At 42.4% G+C, this 19,992-nt stretch overlaps 1 protein-coding gene across 7 annotated transcripts in view; it reads right to left on the bottom strand.

Moving 5' to 3' along the window:
- GRM1 (glutamate metabotropic receptor 1) overlaps positions 1-19,992 on the bottom strand; it is a 339,484-nt gene that overhangs the window by 117,890 nt on the left and 201,602 nt on the right. For all 7 annotated transcript variants that reach the window (XM_073337558.1, XM_073337560.1, XM_073337561.1 and 4 more), the window contains exons 6-8: positions 15,986-16,154; positions 12,711-12,837; positions 5,581-6,511 (exon numbers count right to left, since the gene is read on the bottom strand). In XM_073337558.1, coding sequence (XP_073193659.1) covers positions 5,581-6,511; positions 12,711-12,837; positions 15,986-16,154 — 1,227 coding nt within the window. The remainder of the gene's footprint in view (positions 1-5,580; positions 6,512-12,710; positions 12,838-15,985; positions 16,155-19,992) is intronic.

Here is a 19,992-nt window from a genome sequence, read left to right as displayed (position 1 = left end):
TTCATTTTTGGAAAGTAATGAACAACAAGGATCAAAACATCTGTATTGTTCAACCTAGTTACTTTTGTTCTTTTGATAGCAAGAGACCCAAAGCCATACTGGCACACACAGCATGCAGAAACATCTTTGTGTACTGTACAAGCCTTGGACTTCTTCAGCACCTCTACTGGTGATGGACTTTCTTATTTCACCACTGGAAAAGCCTCCAGCAAGGAGTGTCTGTGTTGGACGTTCTCAGGGGCATTTTCAACCATATATTCAGAGAAGAATTTTATAAGTGACTGCTTGTTGGATGCTATGTTAGAAACTTTTCCCATGGAGGCACAGGGCACCTACTAGCCACCTGGTATTTCTTGCATTCAGCCTTAGATCCTGTCCATCACTGTCTTTCTGTAGTTTTCACAGAGTTCTCGTTGTTGTTCCTGTCAAAAACTTTGATTACAGAATTGACTTTGTCAAATCCTTTTAAGATCTGCCTCAAGTACTCAGCAGCCAATTCATCGAATGTGAGGAATTTGTCTCCAGCCATCATACATATAACAGTCATGGCATCCCTGATGCACACTGTGGTTTCTTTGTTGCATGCTCATAACTCGAGGATTCTTTCAGCTTGAGTTTCCAGCTGATGCCTGAATTCTGCTCTGTCTGTTCTTCTCATTGTTCCATCAGCATGGAAGAGGGACACAAGCACAGGTCCTATAGGATGACTAAGAACAGTTGCAACTGGAATATTACCTCTGCATCGTGCTAAATCCAGGGCTCTGTGGAAAACATTTTCTGGATTGATAGCTGCTGTGATTGTCCCTTCCTTAAATTTGATCATCTTGGCCATGTCAACAAAGGTTTTGATGCCAGATTTCTTGACTGGGCTGAAGATGCTACATGTCCCATCAGAATCAAATGCACCTCTCATAAATCTCTCCATTTCTTCTTCAACAACATCTATTTTCAGTAAAGACACCTGACGTTACACATAGTCTAGTAGGTATGTTGATAAGCACCTCTGATTGTGATTCAGGGTCAGGTGGGTTTGCCATATTATTGATGACATGGTTGGTGAGAGCTGTAACATGCTCCTAATCCCTTTTTAGTGCAGAGGCAAGAACATGTTTGTGTACTTTGTCTTAACTACTTCTTGTTAGGCCACTTCCTTCTCTCACAGTTTTTGTATGTACATAATATGAAGCTGTGTAGTGTCATCTCTAACGCTAATATGGATCTGTGCATAAGGGTCACTGAATTAAAAAGCTAGTTTCTAGAATATTTCAAAGGTACTGGTAGTGCATGCCTAGATAATTACAACTTAAAACCTTTCACTAGGTAGACTAGATGCTAGACTGTATGTACAAAACCTTATGGAGAAGCATTACATTAGGAATTCACATACATTTATATCTATCGCCTTGCAGTACAAATTATGAGCACACAACCTACTGCTACTAATGCACAACCTTCAGTGTGAGACTGATCTGATCAGCAAATTTCAGCTGAAAATAGAGAGAACTATTATAATAACTAGTGAGATACTTTGACAATTAAGAATATGCAATGTGAAGACACTTCATCTTAGTATTTTGGAAAATGTTGATATTTGCCATTTCTGCCACATGCTAAACAGCTTCATCATTTCTGGGGGAAAAAATACCCGCTCATGCAAAACGAATAAAAATCTTTGAATACATTGTTGTTTGGTAACTTTCACCAATAACCATCATATGAAGGGGTTGAAATGAACTTAAACAGCAAAAAATGTAGTCTCAGTCAGCAATGTTTCTGGAACTGTGCAAAAATGACTTTCATTTTGGTACCATTGTTTCACCTCACCTATGGATTTATGGCACTGCATTATACCTCATCTAAATGTACATAAAATAAATTTTCAAATGGTTAGGGTGTGTGTAGGGTGGGTATATTAAACTCCAAAAATATGGCCCTTTTGGGAGAATTGCCACATATCTAAGTGGTTTTGGAGCCTTTGGCAAAGTCTGCATGCTATGTGCATCAACTATCACCTGTCCCTGGAGAGATGAACAGTACACCACAGTGCCTAAAAGGTTGGAGGTCTGGAAAAGGATGTGCTTAAGCAACTGAAGAGTCTGGGGGAGCCACCAATAGCCAGAGGTCCTAGGCAGGTGGCTCACATCAGCTCTGATAAGAAGGTGCTAGATAGAGGATCTGCATCCCGAAAGCCTGCCTAGATAACCAAAGCCAGAGAGTCTCCCAGGGCTTTGCTCAGATTTACAAAACTTAAAAACCCACAGGTCCACCATGTTGGGACCCAAACACAGCAGCAATCTGTCCAGAGGGAACATTCTCTCCCCTTCCCCCATTCCATCCTGGGCCTGAGAAGCCTTCCTATCAAAACCAGATCTGTTTCTGCCAAAAGTTCAGATTTTGGTGAAACAGCATTTTCTGAATACGCTTTTCATTTTGATGAAAAGTTCCCAGTCAACTCTACTCTCAACACCTCCTGAACTTCAGCGAGAGCCAATAGGCTAAACTCAGCCAGGGAGAGACAGTGCTCATCTCCTCCAGATCCCATGTTGTAACCCATCAGAAGCAGACAGCTCAGGTGAAATTAGCGAAGGCAATATGCCTTTCTTTTTTGATGAAGAAGATGAAGATCATTGTTATGCAATTTGCCCTGGAGAGCTCAATTCAGCTGTAACATCTGGTTGTCAGTGATGTTTTCCCCTATGTGGTGTGGAAACCTTGGTTTAACCTGGCTTATATCAGTTTAACTTGCACCCGTAAATTATAATCAGTTTTACACCAACGTAAGTGTTTTCAAAGGTAAACTTGCATCAATTTGACTAAATTGTTTTAAAGCCAATTTAAGTTAAACCAGTGCAAATTCTATGTGTGGACAAATCCTAAGAGGTGTAAGGGAATTGGACCTGATTGGATTAGTAGCGGGAAAAGACAATGAGAAAAAACAGAAGGCTGAAAACAAATGGGGAAGAGGGGAGACAACAAGTAAACAAGAAGACAGACTGTGGAAAGAAACTGGGATAAAAATCCCTCAGAAAGAGTGCAGCTCACCATTTCTAAGCAGCAAGCATGGCCTCCCAAGAAAGGCATGTACAGCATCAAGAAGCAGAGTAACATGACCAATAGAAAAGGGTCTGCACACCAGAGCAAAGAGGGGAAAAGCTGAAAATAAAACCCTGAAATTGGAAAGGCAAACAGAAGAGCTGGAAGGAAGCCAGGGTGCAATTCCTTTGGGCATTAAATATGCTTGTACACTGCATTTATATTTCAAACATTTTTTCAAGCTAGATTTCAGATTCAAAGCCTTCAGCAAATTCAGCTTCTTCCCTCCTGGATTTCATCAGCAGCAATCTCAGTGTCTGCCTACATCTTCTCCCCACTGTCCCTGCAAGCTTTGAAAATGGATCCTACTGGGGGCTTGAGCAGCCTCCATAATCCTGAGGCTACCGTCTATGATGCCCCATCTTCTCACTACCAAAACCTTCTTGTATGCAACGCTATTATGTCCTGTATTTGGAGACAGAGGTCTGCAGAAGTTTCTCTCTCTGCAAGGAAGCCTGTAATACTCCCACTTCTGTGCTAACATAAATGAAGCAGACAACAGCAGCCAATCAAGAGGTTGAATTCTGGTGTGTAAAAGATCCAGAAACCTAACAACCCACAAAATACAGAAGGCATATTAACTGATTAATGAACATTTAGTTCAGAACACAGTTTAAAAGTGCTATGAAGACTTTTTGTTCAATACAACTAAACACATGCTGGGTAGAAAGGAACTAAATGTCAAGAGATACTTATTAAAATATATGCAACAAACAAAATTGGTAGAGCTTAGCTGAGTTTTCTATCATTTTTATAAGGTACAAATGCAGTTCAGAAAGCTGTTTTCTAATGAGGAGAAATGTTCTTGTATTATATGCTTTGTTCTAAATTTACTTCATAAACTGTGAATATAATTCTGTTCAAAATATAAATTTCTTCTCCCTCCTTTAAAACTATAAAGCCTCAGCAGATTCAACTATTCTATTCAGCTAGAAAAAAGGTCAACTAAGCACAATAAAGAACTAAATTGCTAAGCTTGTTCATGGTGCAAAACACACAATAGGCCTCTTCTGGCAGCCTGAGCCAAAGATTAGATAGTAGAGCCAACAAATGAAGTAAACTGTTCTCTTGGAGAGATCTAAGGCCCAATATATCTTCCACTGAATCAGTGGAAGTTGGATCACCATATCTACCTATCTTCAAGGAACACAAGTCTACGACTTACAATGGTCAATATTTTGATACTATATTACCATCCAGAACATATTTCACTCAAAGATGGTCTCTCAGAAATGTACTGCTATTCATAGTTCTTTCTTTGCATCAGCTTAGGACTTGGTGTGTGTACTCCTATTGCTTCCTCCTTGACTGAGTTGTGTATTCCCACTGTTTATGCTTGCCTTTTATTCCACCCCCGGCCTTCTGATAAATTAAAGAGTAATGTAGTAGGAAAGCAAAATTGATCACAGCAAGGGTTTTATGTCATCTTAGTTGTATCCCCCTTGCATCTCAGAGAGATATGAAAATGGCTCCTGTGCAAAATGAAGTGAAACCAACATGAAGGACTTCAACAAACTATTGACGATTCAGCATAGACAAATGGATTGAACTTAACTGAATTTTGATGCTACTAAAGAGCTCTGAAATGTGGACTCCACCTCCTTTGGTTCCTATTTTTTTACATTTTGATCACAACTCCGATACCAGTGCTCTCAGCTTGTGTCTAGTACTCTGATGCTTCTTTATAGACCTATGGTACTATTAAAGAAATAGGAAAATAAAGTATGCTAATGTTCAGACAGCTACTCACAGGGACGTTGCTTGAAATGACATTTCTCTCTCTCTCTCTCTCTCTTTTTCTGTCCTGTAGCTTAGTTATATATATTCAAGCAGGTTACAAATGCAGAACTGTCATCATGATCATTCAATCCTTTGAAGCAAACTCTACCACTGGGAACAAAGACTACTCAAACTAACAGTGCCAATTATTAAAAAAAATATTGCTCACAATTAAATTAAATAAAGAACACACAATCGGGGGAGGGGGGAGTGCAGTTTGATGACAATCACGAACAGAGTTTCACAAAAGGCTACCCTGTGAATGAATGAAAGACCCTGTACTTTCACGTACAGACTCCAGTGGCCATTTGACAGATATGCGTGATTGATAATCAGTCACCCACAGATTTCTGGTCCACTTTTTGGGCGGGGGTGGGGGAAATACACTTGCACCTCAGTTTGGGCAATAATGCAGTGCACTTCAAATGGGCATGCACTGAAAGATGAGAAGCTGAAAGAGAGAGCTTTGGTTACTCTTCTGCAGAATGACCTGCACCAAAGGGGAATTACCTCAAAGCTACCTTCACAATGGAGAACCTGACAGGGTAGCTGACTATTCTAGATCTACCCCAGCCCTACCTTCATTACCACAGAAAAGATGAAATAGCATTACATACCTTATTACAAATACAACAATCTACTGTAGGTCGAAAGAGAACAGGCAAAAGAGACAGACAGACATGTACGTACACACAACCAATTACTCACTTTGGATTTCCAGCACCCGGCTTCTTTCTTCGGAATATGCTGAGGAATGTGTTGGACCTACAAGGAGCCTTGCCATCCCCAACGTGCATACGCACCACATCCGAGGTGGTGAAGGCACTGCGGACATTCCTCTCGGGCTTGGCGATGATGATGTACATCTTGGGAGTGAACATGCACCCCAGGGCCACTGTCACACTGAGGCTCACTGCAAAGCAGGTGGTGATGATCTTGTAGTTGCTCCCAAAATAAATAGGCACAAAGGCCAGCCAGATGATACAGGTGGTGTACATGGTGAAGGCAATGTACTTGGCCTCATTAAAATTGGCGGGCACATTGCGAGTCTTGAAGGCATAATAAGTGCAGCTCATAATAAGGAGTCCATTGTAGCCCACTGGGGCCACCACACCCAGGTTGCTGGTGTTGCAGATCAGGAAGACTTCCTTGATGCTGGGGTAGGAGAGAATTGGCATAGGGGGCTCCATGATGATCAGTGTGACCACCAGTGTGAGCTGCACACTGATCAAAATGGAGGCGATGACCACCTGTGCCCAAGCACTCATGAAGTGTGGCTTGCGGGTACAAATCTTCTTCTTGCTCCCCGCCAGGATGCGTGCAATGCGGTTGGTTTTGGTCACAAGGGCAGAGTAGCACATGGCAGAGGAGAGGCCCACCAGAAGGCGCTGGAGGTAGCAGGAAATGACGGTGGGCTTAGCTATAAGGGTGAAGGGGCAGATATAACCCAGAAAGATGCCAGCAAGTATAATGTAGCAGAGCTCCCGGCTGGAGGATTTGACAACAGGGGTGTCCCTGTAGAGCACAAAGATAAGGGTGACAAACATGGTGACCAGAATCCCCAGGCAGGAGAAGACCACAGCCACTATAGACTCTATATTGCTCCACTGGAGATACTTTACAGTGATGGGTTCACAGCCTGCAGTATATAGAAAAGAAACAAAGTGTTAGAAAGGTACCTGTGAGAAAGATAAACTGCTTTTCTGAATCCCAAACTAAAATACAAACATCAGCGTAAGATGGTGTGGAATGGATTATTATACTCATTTTACAGATGACTTATCTAAAGCACAGAAAGGTTAAGATTAAATAAATTAAAAAGCATCCATTAATTTGTGGTGTCCTTATTGCACTGGACACCCAAAAACAGAAAGTCCAGAATCAGTGGACTGTTTTTACAATTTTTGTTTAATTGACTTTCCCAGGGGGACGGAACAATTGAGAGGCAGAGTTGTGAACAAGTCCTTGCTGCTAAGACCAGCACCCTCACCCTAACTAAAACAACAGTGAAGTGCTGGTTATCAACAGTTTTGGGCAGGGATTGGCAGATCACATGGGAAGTTCAAGGCTTTCAAACTTTGCAAACTATTTTGTGTGTTTGCAAAACTAATGTAATTTAAACTCACGTATTTTTCAAGGGGTGATTTTATAAGAAAAAATAGAGGCAAGCCTATTTATCTGGGATAGAAACCCCACTAAAAGCTAGACTGGAACAACTGGATACCCCTATATGATAGATAGATAGATATGTAACCATGTGTGTATATATATGTATGACATATATGCATATTTTCATTAAAATGTTTGTTTGTCTTATTGCTTCTTGTGTATTTACACTTTTCCAGATCTTGGCTCCATTTTCTCTTTATGTTTTCATTAGATTTTTTCTCTTTATACTCCTTCACACAGTCTCCTCTAACTATAACAGGAATTCAATGACATCAAAGTCAAATCCACAATGTATGCGTGTATCTGAAAATAGGCATGAAGGATATCACCTATTCCTAGTAAAATAGAAGTAGCTATAAGAAATGGGGCTTACTTTGGATAAGATTTTTACAAGCCAAAGTTAAAGGAAACTTTGTGGCTACTGACCTAGTTGGCCTCTAGGTGCTACCACAGTATAAATTATACACTAAAAACTATAATTAAATTAAAAGAATGTTAAGGCTGAAAAGTCAAACACTTAAAAGACAGGAAGTGCCAGAATTACAGCAGGCAACCTTCATTTTGACAAGCTGGCCCCTCCAGCCTGTCCTCTTTTCAGTTCCAGTCCTCCCTGTCCACCTCAATTCCTCTTAACAGTCTTTTGCTTGCCCCCACCCCACTCATATCTGTGTCCATATTCCATTTCCCACTCCTACTCTCCAGTGGCTCTTTGTCCCAGTCCCTAATCCTCCCCTCAAGCTTCACATCCCAGTGCCTCCCTCCATGCAACCTGGCTCCTCATCCTAACCCCACTTGCACCCTGACCCTCTCATCCAAGTTGTGCTCCCACTCCCTAACCCAGCTCCTCACAGTTGTGCAATCAAGTTGAGTTGTTTTTCTTTCTCCTCCTCCCTGCCTGGGGACCAGCAAAGGAAGCATTGGTTGCACAGGAGAGATAGCCTCGCAGCTCTCAGTTTTGGTGTCTAGCACTGCACTGGCCCCTGGGTGCTGTGAGGAGCTGTCAGGAAAAGTCCTTCTCAACCCCTGAAGCCCTGGGATGGAGCATGTTCGGTACAGATGGAATCTTTGGAGAGGTCTCTACTGAGCATGTGCGCACTGAGATTTCCAGAGACTCATAACGTGACCAAATTTAGGTGGATGGGAAAAGGTATCAGCTGCCACCGCTACCAAATTTCAAGTCCCTGCTCCAAAATGTGGAGGGGAGAGTGTCAGTGACACGGATTTAAGCATGTTTTAACATGGCCAAACCAACATATTTTCCCTAACCTCATTTTGAGAAACAGCTGAACCATATTTGCTGAAATTTTCCAAAAAATACAGACCAAAGCAAAATACTTCAGTCTGAGGCAGACACGTGGCATGGACAATTTCAGCCTGAATAGTTAACATTTGGCAAATTGATAAGCAACAGAAAAGAGGGGCTTATAGTCGAAAGCATTGGGCAGCCTTAAACACAGGTGGCACTATCCGTACTGCCTATAACAACAGCAATGGCAATGCTAATTTCTGCAGCTGGAGGAGCTGGTTTAAAGAAAAGCAAATGTACCCAAAGCTCATGCGGTGAGGTGAGGTGAGGAGCACATCTCACCACATATTCAGGGTGAAATGTAATTGAAAATAAAGATTTTAATTAGACCTGGAAGCCTGTTGCCAATTGCCACAACAGCACTGAGAAACAGAAGTAGAATCAGCTACCATTTTGCTTTTATCATAGATTAACTGCCAGAAGCAACGCACCATTTTGATTAAGATTAAACAAAGCTCCTTTATGGATTGGTATGCCAGTATTGCAGCACTGTTATGGGCACTAGAAGAGTTAATATGTAATGTGTAGTCTAGATTTAGTAACACCAAGCCATATTCTCATTCCTCCAGCATAGGTAACATGTTCAATGCCTCAGCCCTGATTCAACATAGCATTTAAACACACACAGCTTTAAGTCTATTTTATGTAAGACATAGAAACCTGTTCAGATACATTGGTGCAATTTCTGTCTGCAGGCAAGCCGTAAGACCCACAACATGCTCTCTGTGGGCTGACTACATTCCCCAACACTCATCCCCAACCGTGAACTGCTCACATTAGTGAAGGGCTTTGACTGGCATCTGAATGAGAGGGACATGAGGATAGAGAAGCTGTGTAAAGCAAGACAAAGATAGACAGAAAAGATATGCAGTAAACTGAAAGTTTACAAGCTTTAAAAAAATCCAATATAGAAATTAACAGCAAAAGGCTACAGAGTTAATTTACTATATGTGGTGAAAACCAGTTGGTTAGTTTTTGTCTACTTTCTCCCTCTGTGCTTTAACTATGAACTATTTCTCAGGACAGGAGACTAATTGATTTTTTTAAATGATATTCATATTATAAGACCAACAATACACTCCAGAGGTGTTTCCTGAGATCATTAATACATGTCTCGGGCAACTGAAGGCATAAGACCTTTACAATGAATATTGTAATAGCTCTATAAATCTACTTGCCATGTCTTGTTTTATTGCTTAATTAAAGCGGGAAGAAACTGGATTTTCCAGCTCTGACATTTGTTCCTTTCCCATAAATTCTAATAAGATAAATCACTTGTCAAAAGGAGGTTCCTGGCAAGAGGCCCCAAAATATTGATTTTAATTAATTTCAGAAAAAATAAGGTTTATATAGTTCATGGTGAGAAATTTCCCCTGTCCTGTGACTCCTATTCTACTGAGCAAACTTTCAGGTGGGGAGATTTTCTGTAAACCATTTGAGAGTTAAAAAAAAAAGCAGTTAACCAACACTGAACACCAGAGTTATTCAGCCTTTGAAGTGGGATAACAGGGACCTTAAGAATTATGTCTAAGGAAATCATATACTAGACTACTAGACTAGGGGAATTTTAAAAGAAACTGAGACTTTAAGAACCTCCTTCTCTGAGGGAAGCAGCCGAGGACCATACACATTTGTATCATCTAAGATTTAAAGGGAATAGAAAAAGTAATCTTGAATGCAATATGATAATATCTGTGCCTAGCTTACATGGTGATTGGTGAGTGTAAATACAACAGAAAAAAACCCAAGAGTTAAAAAAGCACATTTGGTGGGAACAATGCTTGCAAGGAAAGAGCATTCCATCTTCAGTGGTTAAAATAAACACTACATGCCAGGATTTAGTCAAATCAAATGACTTTTTATATAGGATGGGTTGACATTTCTTCAGATTTTCTGAATAGTTTTGCACTTATTTATTGCATTTCAAGAAAACAGCAGTAAGGTTTAAAAAAAAACCCATCTCAACTGAACAGGTGGAAGTTGTTAATGATGCTGGCTGCCATTTTGGTTTCATATTTATTGTCCCATGTGTTCTCTTGGAAAACATGAGGTGGTTGCACTGTAGTTTGGGTACTGTGGTTTTAGTATAAAATCTCCTTGTAGAGATGGAATCCCCACAGACAGCAAACAAAAAACACAAAATGACCTTTTACACTGAAGTGAAAAAAAAATTAGTAGATTGCAACAGTCTCTGAGGTTTTTGCAGCACTGATAATGGAGACCTTTTCTTAGACCCGTTTTGGCAGTGGTTGTCATTTTGAGATTCTCCCTTAGGATCTATTTTGAGCAGCTGGTAGCACTGGCTTTCACCTGAGTGCACACCGATCCTTCACAATGCCCTTGCTTTGCTTCTTTACTGAGCAAAGAAGTTCCTGTTTTTGCACTGCACAAACTAGAAAAAAGTAGATTAAGTTTTCTAGGTCATTACCATTTTCAAAAATTATTTTAGTGGGGTAGAGCATCAATTTCCCACAGTACAAAAAAAATACCCCCAAGACTTGCTCTATTATATTGCATAATACAAGATGTCTTGGAAATGTATTTTCAGCAACCAGGTAAACAGTACTTTGGCCCATGCATGAAGACCACTGGTGACATCTTGTTGCCAGAAAGTTTTATTAAAGGCCAGGAATGAGACCGTGTTCCATCACATACCACTTTATTTCCTCACTTTGTGGTCAATGTGTTTTCTTACTCTGTAAAAATACCATCCTGTTGCTCAACACACACAGAGAAAATATTCATGAGAAGGGCAGGGCATTAATAGACTTTGGCTGCTCAGTGAAGTGTCAGCAATCCAAAGCAATTGCAAATCCAGTTTAACTGGCCACCAAGGCAGGGTTACAGCTGCTGTGTGTTGCTGGGTAGCTAAATCAGTGAGAGTATCCTGATGAATCTAGTCCCCCAGAAATTCATAGATTTCAAGGTCTGAAGGGACCATTGTGATCATCTTGTCTGACCTCCTACAAAACACAGGCCATAGAACTTGCCCAAAATATTGTCTAGAGTATATTTTTTAGAAAAACATCCAATCTTGATCAAAAAAGGGCTAGGGATGAAGAATCCACAAGACCCTTGGTAAATTATTCCAATGGTTAATTACCCCCACTTTCAAAAAATTATGTCTTATTTCAAGTCTGAATTTGTCTAGCTTCAGTTTCCAGCCACTGGATCGGGTTATACCTTTCTCTGCCAGACCGCAGAGCCCACTATTAAATAGTTATTCCTGATGTAGATACTTACAGACTGTAATCAAATTACCCTTAACTGTCTCTTTGTTAAGCTAAATAGATTGAGCTCCTAGAGTCTAACACTATAAGGCACATTTTCAAATCCTTTAATCATTCTTGGGCTCTTCTCTGAGCCTTCTCCAATTTATCAACATCCTTCAACTGTGGGCACCAGAACCAGACTCAGTTTTCCAGCAGTGGTCTCACCAGTGCCAAAAACAGAGGTAAAATAATCTCTCTACTCCTGCTCGAGATTCCCCTATTTATGCCTCCCAGGATTGCATTAGTTCTTTTCGCCACTACATCACAGTGGGAGCTCATATGCAGCTGATTATCCACCTTGACCTCTAAATTTTAGAGGTGGTGGGCCTGATTCGCCACTACAGAGCCCAACCCAGGAACAGATATCTGGGACAGGTGCTTGCATCTCACCATGTGGTGGCTGCTGGGAGCTAACTCAGCCGCCGGCACAGATTGGAATAGCCCGGAGGACTGTCCTAACTTGTAACCCAGCTGTAGAGTAGCCATGGCAGAGACATGCTCTAGCCACATCCCATCCCAACACCATCACTCTGCAGAACTTCCCTGATGTTTCCCATGTGCTGAGGACTCCCGTGGAGGCAGGGTTGGGGTGGGATAGTGCTCTGCATCTGCTGTGCCTGGGGATGTTCCTGTGGAAATGTGGGGAAACACATGGAAGTTTTGCAAAACAACCACAAATCCCGGATAGGATGCTCCATGTTGCAAGATGGAATGAACTGACAAGATGTCAAGTAAATCAGCTGGTGCACCTAGCTCCTGAAATATCACTGGTAAAAACACAGCAATGATTGTACTGTAATTAATTAATTAATAATTCTGGCGGTTTTAGCAATGTTCATGTTAACTGTGTCATTTCCCCCTGTAAATACTTGTGAGCACACATTAATACTCACCTGGCCCTTCTTCCTTACACTATGCAGAGTAGACCTAGAGGCTGCTGTATCATCCACGGAGCGATCTACATTTTACAGGTCTTTGTGTTTAAAGTGCCCTTTTAATATTCTGGCACTCTGCCTCCTTATACACAATCACACACTTGTCTTGCTGCATGCTGTTAAATGAGGATGTGTATGCAAGGGAGATTTCCCTACCTGTCAGGTCAGCATTAGGCCACCAGCCCAGGTCACAGGCTTTGCACGTGAACTCATCCTGCACAAATTCATTTTCCTTGCAAGGGGTGCAAATCCAGCAGCAGCTCACTTCCCCTTTCCTTATAACCTGCAACACAAAAAATACCCTCAGACTAAATCCTTTTTAAGAAGGAACATGAATCTCCACAGCAGGCCAGCACTACCTACAATGTTGTAAAACAATGCAGTATGAGCACTGGCTACGGGAAGTTTCTAAGGGTGGGGGAATATTAAAAGCTGGAGACCTGTTTGTACCCTTCTCGGCTAAAACCTGTGCTCGAACCCTCACAAGAATAAGCTTTCTCAGGACATTTCCAGTATCACTTCTGCTAGATTAGAAATACGAAAGCAGCTTCTCTTGTGGTGCATCTGAATTTCTGCTTCCTTTCTAAGTTTGAATCAGAAAGTGTTATATTTTAAATTAAACTTCCAAAGAGGTTTGATTTAAGGGTAGGTGAGTCTGCAAACCGATCCCAGGGCATATAATATGTGGGGGCAAACATGCAGTTGCAGATTAAATACAATCCAGGTGACAACAGAACGGAAAGAATGAGTTGTGGATATTGCTGGCCTAAGTACTCTGCAGCAGACTTTTACTCAGTTTCCCCCTCCTCCAGGATCTTCCCTATCATCTACACGCAAAGCTGCAAAATGCTGTTTTTTATTGAGTTTTGTATAGAAATTTAAGTTCTTTTTGCAATCTATGGAGAGAGAGAGAGAGAGAGAGAGAGAGTCCAATTGACTTCAGTGGGAGCTGGAGTAAGCTGTGTGTGTATTCATATACACACACATATATACATGCACACAAAAAACTCTTCTTTAGGAATGGATAGTATCTTTAGAGGCCAATGAATGTTGATGATGTACCTCCAAATGTTTTGTATGTTTTATGAAGCCTTTGCTAAAATTCTAATCTAGATGCATCAGGCTGGTCGGAAGGGAGAAGGCAAGTGTGCTTATTTACACATTTTGAATTTAATTAGAAATGGGAAGCTGTTTTGGGAGGGTGGTTTTCCTCAATGGGAGCATCTTGCCCTAACTGTGCCCATATTATTATGATACTGCTCAAATTTGTCTTTATGTCACCTGGACATGGCAGGTGGTAAATTACTTGTAACTGGATAGAAGTGCTATTATTTGGTAAATAGATAGAGATTTTATTTGTGTTTCTACACCTCCTGTGGTAAGCATAGGGTACAAACAGATAAAGATCTTTTTTCTTTCAGGTGCTGTTGACAGGACAAAAATTTTATTCCTGCAGTGCACACCACTTTAAAAATCAGCCCCCCAAGAGAACTGCAGTTATAGTAAGTACTGGGTAATGACAAAAATAATCGTGTTGTTCTTACTGTTACATTTTACAGCAGCGGCACAAGCCTAAATTTGATTCTGTTTCTATAGCACTAGAACTGTCTGAATAACTGTAGAATTTTCAAGAAGTATATACCCCCAAAAGTACACTCACATGCTGGTATTTGCATAGATTGGGTACAGTGGAACCCCTGAGTTACAAACACTGGAGATATGAACTGACCAGTCAACTACACACCTCATTTGGAACTGGAAGTACTCAATCAATTGTTTCTTGACTTTAGCAAAGCTTTTGACACGGTCTCCCATAGTATTCTTGTCAGCAAGTTAAGGAAGTATGGGCTGGATGAATGCACCATAAGGTGGGTAGAAAGCTGGCTAAATTGTCGGGCTCAACGGGTAGTGATCAATGGCTCCATGTCTAGTTGGCAGCCGGTATCAAGTGGAGTGCCCCAGGGGTCGGTCCTGGGGCCGGTTTTATTCAATATCTTCATAAATGATCTGGAGGATGGTGTGGATTGCACTCTCAGCAAATTTGCGGATGATACTAAACTGGGAGGAGTGGTAGATACGCTGGAGGGGAGGGATAGGATACAGAAGGACCTAGACCAATTGGAAGATTGGGCCAAAAGGAATCTGATGAGGTTCAATAAGGATAAGTGCAGGGTCCTGCACTTAGGACGGAAGAACCCAATGCACAGCTACAGACTAGGGACTGAATGGCTAGGCAGCAGTTCTGCGGAAAAGGACCTAGGGGTGACAGTGGACGAGAAGCTGGATATGAGTCAGCAGTGTGCCCTTGTTGCCAAGAAGGCCAATGGCATTTTGGGATGTATAAGTAGGGGCATAGCGAGCAGATCGAGGGACGTGATCGTTCCCCTCTATTCGACATTGGTGAGGCCTCATCTGGAGTACTGTGTCCAGTTTTGGGCCCCACACTTCAAGAAGGATGTGGATAAATTGGAGAGAGTCCAGCGAAGGGCAACAAAAATGATTAGGGGACTGGAACACATGAGTTATGAGGAGAGGCTGAGGGAGCTGGGATTGTTTAGCCTGCAGAAGAGAAGAATGAGGGGGGATTTTATAGCTGCTTTCAACTACCTGAAAGGGGGTTCCAAAGAGGATGGCTCTAGACTGTTCTCAATGGTAGCAGATGACAGAACGAGGAGTAATGGTCTCAAGTTGCAGTGGGGGAGGTTTAGATTGGATATTAGGAAAAACTTTTTCACTAAGAGGGTGGTGAAACACTGGAATGCGTTACCTAGGGAGGTGGTAGAATCTCCTTCCTTAGAGGTTTTTAAGGTCAGGCTTGACAAAGCCCTGGCTGGGATGATTTAACTGGGAATTGGTCCTGCTTTGAGCAGGGGGTTGGACTAGATGACCTTCTGGGGTCCCTTCCAACCCTGATATTCTATGATTCTATGAATCAGGCAGCAGCAGAGACAAAGGAGGGGTGGGGTGGGGGGGCAAATACAGTACAGTACTGTGTTAAATTAAACTACTAAAAATAAAGGGAAAGCAGCATAATAAAGTTTCAAAGCTGTATTAAGTCAATGTTCAGTTGTAAACTTTTGAAAGAACAGAGTTTTGTTCAGAGTTATGAACAACCTCCATTCCTGAGGTTTTCGTAAATCTGAGATTCTACTATACTTGATTTGAACATATAGACACAGAAGCACATGTGCTAATACATTTTTGCACATGAAATAGGCATTGACTTCTTGTAAATGTTGACCTATGAGTCTTCATATAGTCTTGCCTTCTTATACACTTATTATAACTGAAAAGCAAAGAAATTCCAAGCCAGATGTTTTCTTCAATCGGTTTGCTCAAACCTGGTGAAAAAAGTGAAGGCCTGTTATTCATCTCTCATTAATATAGATCTTCCTGGATACCTAATATAGAGAAAAGCACCTGAGACGTACCTTAATTTGACCCTTCAAACAAGGTTCACTGCACACTGATCGAACCATTCCACTTTTGTTCATCTGAATCCTGTAATCATCAATATTCAACACCCCTTCATGCCAGGTTCCAATGAGTACATAGTCATAACTGTTGGGCTCTATGTATTGCAGATTCATGATGTCATACCTGGGAAGCGAAAGCAGAGAGAACAGTCGAGCCTCCTGGACACAAGTATTAAATCTGTTGACTCTCCTTTTTCATGGAAACCAGCTAATTCATGATTTCTTTTCCCAAAATCTCTAGAATCTTTGAGGAGCTACCAACTCCTTCATTATTCAGTATCACCAACCCCAAGATTTCAAAAATCTGAGCCAAACCCCCCAAAATCATGAGGATGGCTTAAAAAGAATGAGTTTTATAAAACTACAGGAACTCCTTGCTTAAAGTTGTCCTGGTTAACATTGTTATGTTACTGATCAATTAGGGAACATGCTAGTTTAAAGTTGAGCAATGCTCCACTCTTATGTTCTTTGGCTGCCTGCTTTCTCCGCAGCAGGCAGCCTCCCTATGCTTCCCTGCCCCCACAGCATGCCCCTCCCCCAGCAGACACTGTGGATCAGCGCCTTTCCCCTCCTCCCCCCCACGGCAATCAGCTGGCTTGCCGTGTTTAGGAGGCAGAAGGGAGGGGATAGGAGCGAGGACTCAGCATGCAGGCTCCCCCTCCCTCCCCTGCCTACGGCAATCAGCTGGCTTGCAGAGTTCAGGAGGGAGGAGTGAGGAAGCAGCCTGCAAAGTAAAGGGGGATGAGGTGGGGGGGGAGAAGAGGCGGGTCAAAGGTGGGGGCTTGGGGGAAGGGGTGGAGTGGGCAGGCTGAGGGTTGAGCCCCCCACCCCTGGTACTTGCAGAGTAAGGGAATCTGCCACTACTGCTGGGCAACGTGCTTCTCCTAGCCTACAGCACCTTCAGCCTCCTTGCCTGCCTCATTGTCTCCAGTGCCAGTGGGCTATGACTGTGTGGGGTAAGGCGGGGGAACCTCCCAACTATAGTAGTGTACTGTATGTACAGTATGTTTGTAAACACACCGCATGTGCACACTACTCCCTCCCCCCCCACCCCCACAGCGATTCACTGTTGCTTTATGGCCCAGCGGCCCTGCTCGGAAATACGGCTCTACAACCAAGTGCTTGCGAGGCCACCAGCTGCCTGCAAAGCAGTGGTGGACAGCAGAGGCCCTGTCTTGCTACAGAATAAATAATGTTTTATCTGCTCCCAGCCATTTGCTGGAGGGAGATAAGAACACAGGGGGCAGCAGCCCGCCCAAAGCAAGTTACAGGAATAGCATTCCAGCGCCTGCTCCGCTGTAGCAAGGGGGGGAAGTGGCGCAGAGATGCACAGAACTTGGCCCTGCTCCCATGAAAGTCTGTGAAACGCACAGGAGCCTCGCCATTCACTTTAATGCCAGGTGCATCTCTCTGCCCCTGCAGGTACACAGCAGAGCGGGGCAGAGGCCTGCAGAAAATGTTATTTTCCTCCTCTTACTACATTGGCTGCAATGCTGCCCGGGTGCTGATGCATGGTTACTAGGGGAGATACAGCAGGGACCATTTTTCCAGGGCACCCTAGAAGAGAGGCCTTTGGTCCTCCAGCAGGGCTCCTGTGAAAGTAAGAACCTGCAAGAATGTAAGAACCTCCATAACTAGTCCTAGCCTAAACCCACTGGGCTTCCAGTAAGGGAGCAGATTATCATGGAGAATGACCTGGGTTTTCCACATTCTTTCCCTTGCAATAGTTGACTGATGCTGCATGACCCCGGCCACTCCAGGCTGAAGGGAGTGAAGAGCAGTACATGCATGCGCGTCCGGAGCAGCATCACCCAGCATCATGAGTCAAAAACGTCCAGCAAGTGACAGTGAAGTGCCTAGCAGTAGCACTAGCAGAAAGAAAACCAGGAAAACCATTAATTTGGGTACTAAATTAGACATTTTAAAGTGTTTTGATACAGGCGAGCATGCAGTAGACATTGGCATTGCTCTAGGTCTTACTGTGAGAACACTTCGGAATAATGCCAACAAGATCAGGGCGAGTGCTCAGTGTGCAACCCTGCTTAGTGCTGCTACAATAAGTCAATCAAGAAGCAGTTTGCTGGAAACCATGGAACGCCTTCTCTAACTGTGGATAGAGGACCAAAACCAGCAGAACATACCTCTGAATTTGCTAGTGATACAAGCTAAGGCAAAAAGTTTGTATGACAATTTGAAGAGAGAACAAGGTGAAGGATCACAGACAGACAGACAGATGTTCACAGCATGTCGGGGATGGTCTGATCGGTTCAAGAGGTGCTTCCACCTGCATAACATCAAGATGTCTGGTGAGGCAGCTAGTGCTGATACTGCAGCAGCTAAAAAAATCCCTGATTATCTCAAGAAAATAATTGAGGAAGGTGGCTATTCCCCTAAACAAGTCTTCAATGTCGATGAAACAGGCCTGTACTGGAAGAGGATGCCTGAGCAGACTTACATTTCCCGAGAGGAGAAGACAGCACCCGTATTTAAAGCAGTTAAAGACCATCTAACCTTGCTTTTAGGTGGTAATGCTGCCGGAGACTTGAAGATGAAACCACTGACAGTGTACCAATCTGAAACTCTACGCGCTCTCAAGGGATTTTCAAAGGAACACCTTCCAGTCATTTGGAGATCCGATAAGAAGGCATGGATAACTGGAGCTATTTTTTCAGAATGGCTGACTCTCTATGCCATCCCTGCATGGAAGGAATACTGTGCCAAGGAAAATCTTGATTTCAAGATTTTATTGTTTTTTGATAATACACCGGCTCATCCAATCAACCTGGACAACCTGTGAGAAAATGTCAAAGTTGTCTTTCTGCCACCTAACACCACATCACTGATCCAACCCATGATTCAAGTAGCCATTGCTGCATTTAAGGTGTATTATTTATGCCATACTTTTGACCAGCTCATCAGAGGCACCGATGGGGAAGGCAAACCTATGATTCAGCAATTTTGGTGTGACTACAACATCCTGAAGTGCATCAATAACATCGGTGATTCTTGGGCTGAAGTTACTCAGGCATGCATGAATGGTGTGTAGGAGAAGTTGTGGCCTGAATGTGTCAATGACTTAAAAGGATTTAAAGTTGTTGTCCCAGCTATGAAGAAAGATATCTTCGGCTTGGTTTTGATGAGGTGGAAGAAGCCAGCGTTACACAACTTCTGCAATCACACGGAGAAGAGCTAACCAATGAAGATCTGATGCAACTAGAGGTGATGAGAGCAATGGAAGAAGAGGGCCAAGAAGTAGAAGAACCACCAACCCATCGAAATTTGACTGCCAAACATCTTTCTGACGCTTTCCAAATGATTGAAGCTGGCTTGCAAATCCTGAGTGATGATGATCCTGACAGGGAATGCAGCTCCAAAGTGATTAGGGGAGTTGGTCATCTAATGACTTCCTATAAAAAAATTTACCAAGAAAAAAAAAAGGAAAGCAAAACAATCTCTAGATGTGTTTTTTCGAGTTCAAAAAGTTCAGCAAGAGGAGCAGCCAGACAATCCACCCTCTTCCACTCTCTGACTCCACCACCTCAACCAAGCTTCATACTCAGCAATGATTGTAGTATTAAATTGCTTGTTTAAAATTGTTTAAAATGTGTATAATGCCTTTTGTCTGGCAAAAAAAAAAATTTCCCTGGAACCTAACCCCCCCCCTATTTACATTAATTCTTATGAGGAAACTGGATTTGCTTAACACCGTTTCACTTAAAGTTGCATTTTTCAGGAACATAACTACAACATTAAGTGAGGAGTTCCTGTAATACATTTTGGGGTTCTTTTTCTTTGCCTTCTGGATTCAGAATCTTTAGGGTTACATTTGGGTCATATTTTCAAACTTTTCTCTGTAACAATGAGGGCTAGAAATTTTATTTAATAAAAATGAAAGCTGTGATTCTCATGTAATCACTTGACCCCAGAAGCTGGGGCTTTAAAAATTCCCACCAAATATTGAG

Source organism: Lepidochelys kempii, chromosome 3 (genome assembly GCF_965140265.1).
Source record: "Lepidochelys kempii isolate rLepKem1 chromosome 3, rLepKem1.hap2, whole genome shotgun sequence".
NCBI lineage: Eukaryota > Metazoa > Chordata > Testudines > Cheloniidae > Lepidochelys > Lepidochelys kempii.
The sequence above is the reverse complement of the archived record's forward strand: the minus strand, read 5'-3'. Positions and strand labels throughout refer to the sequence as shown.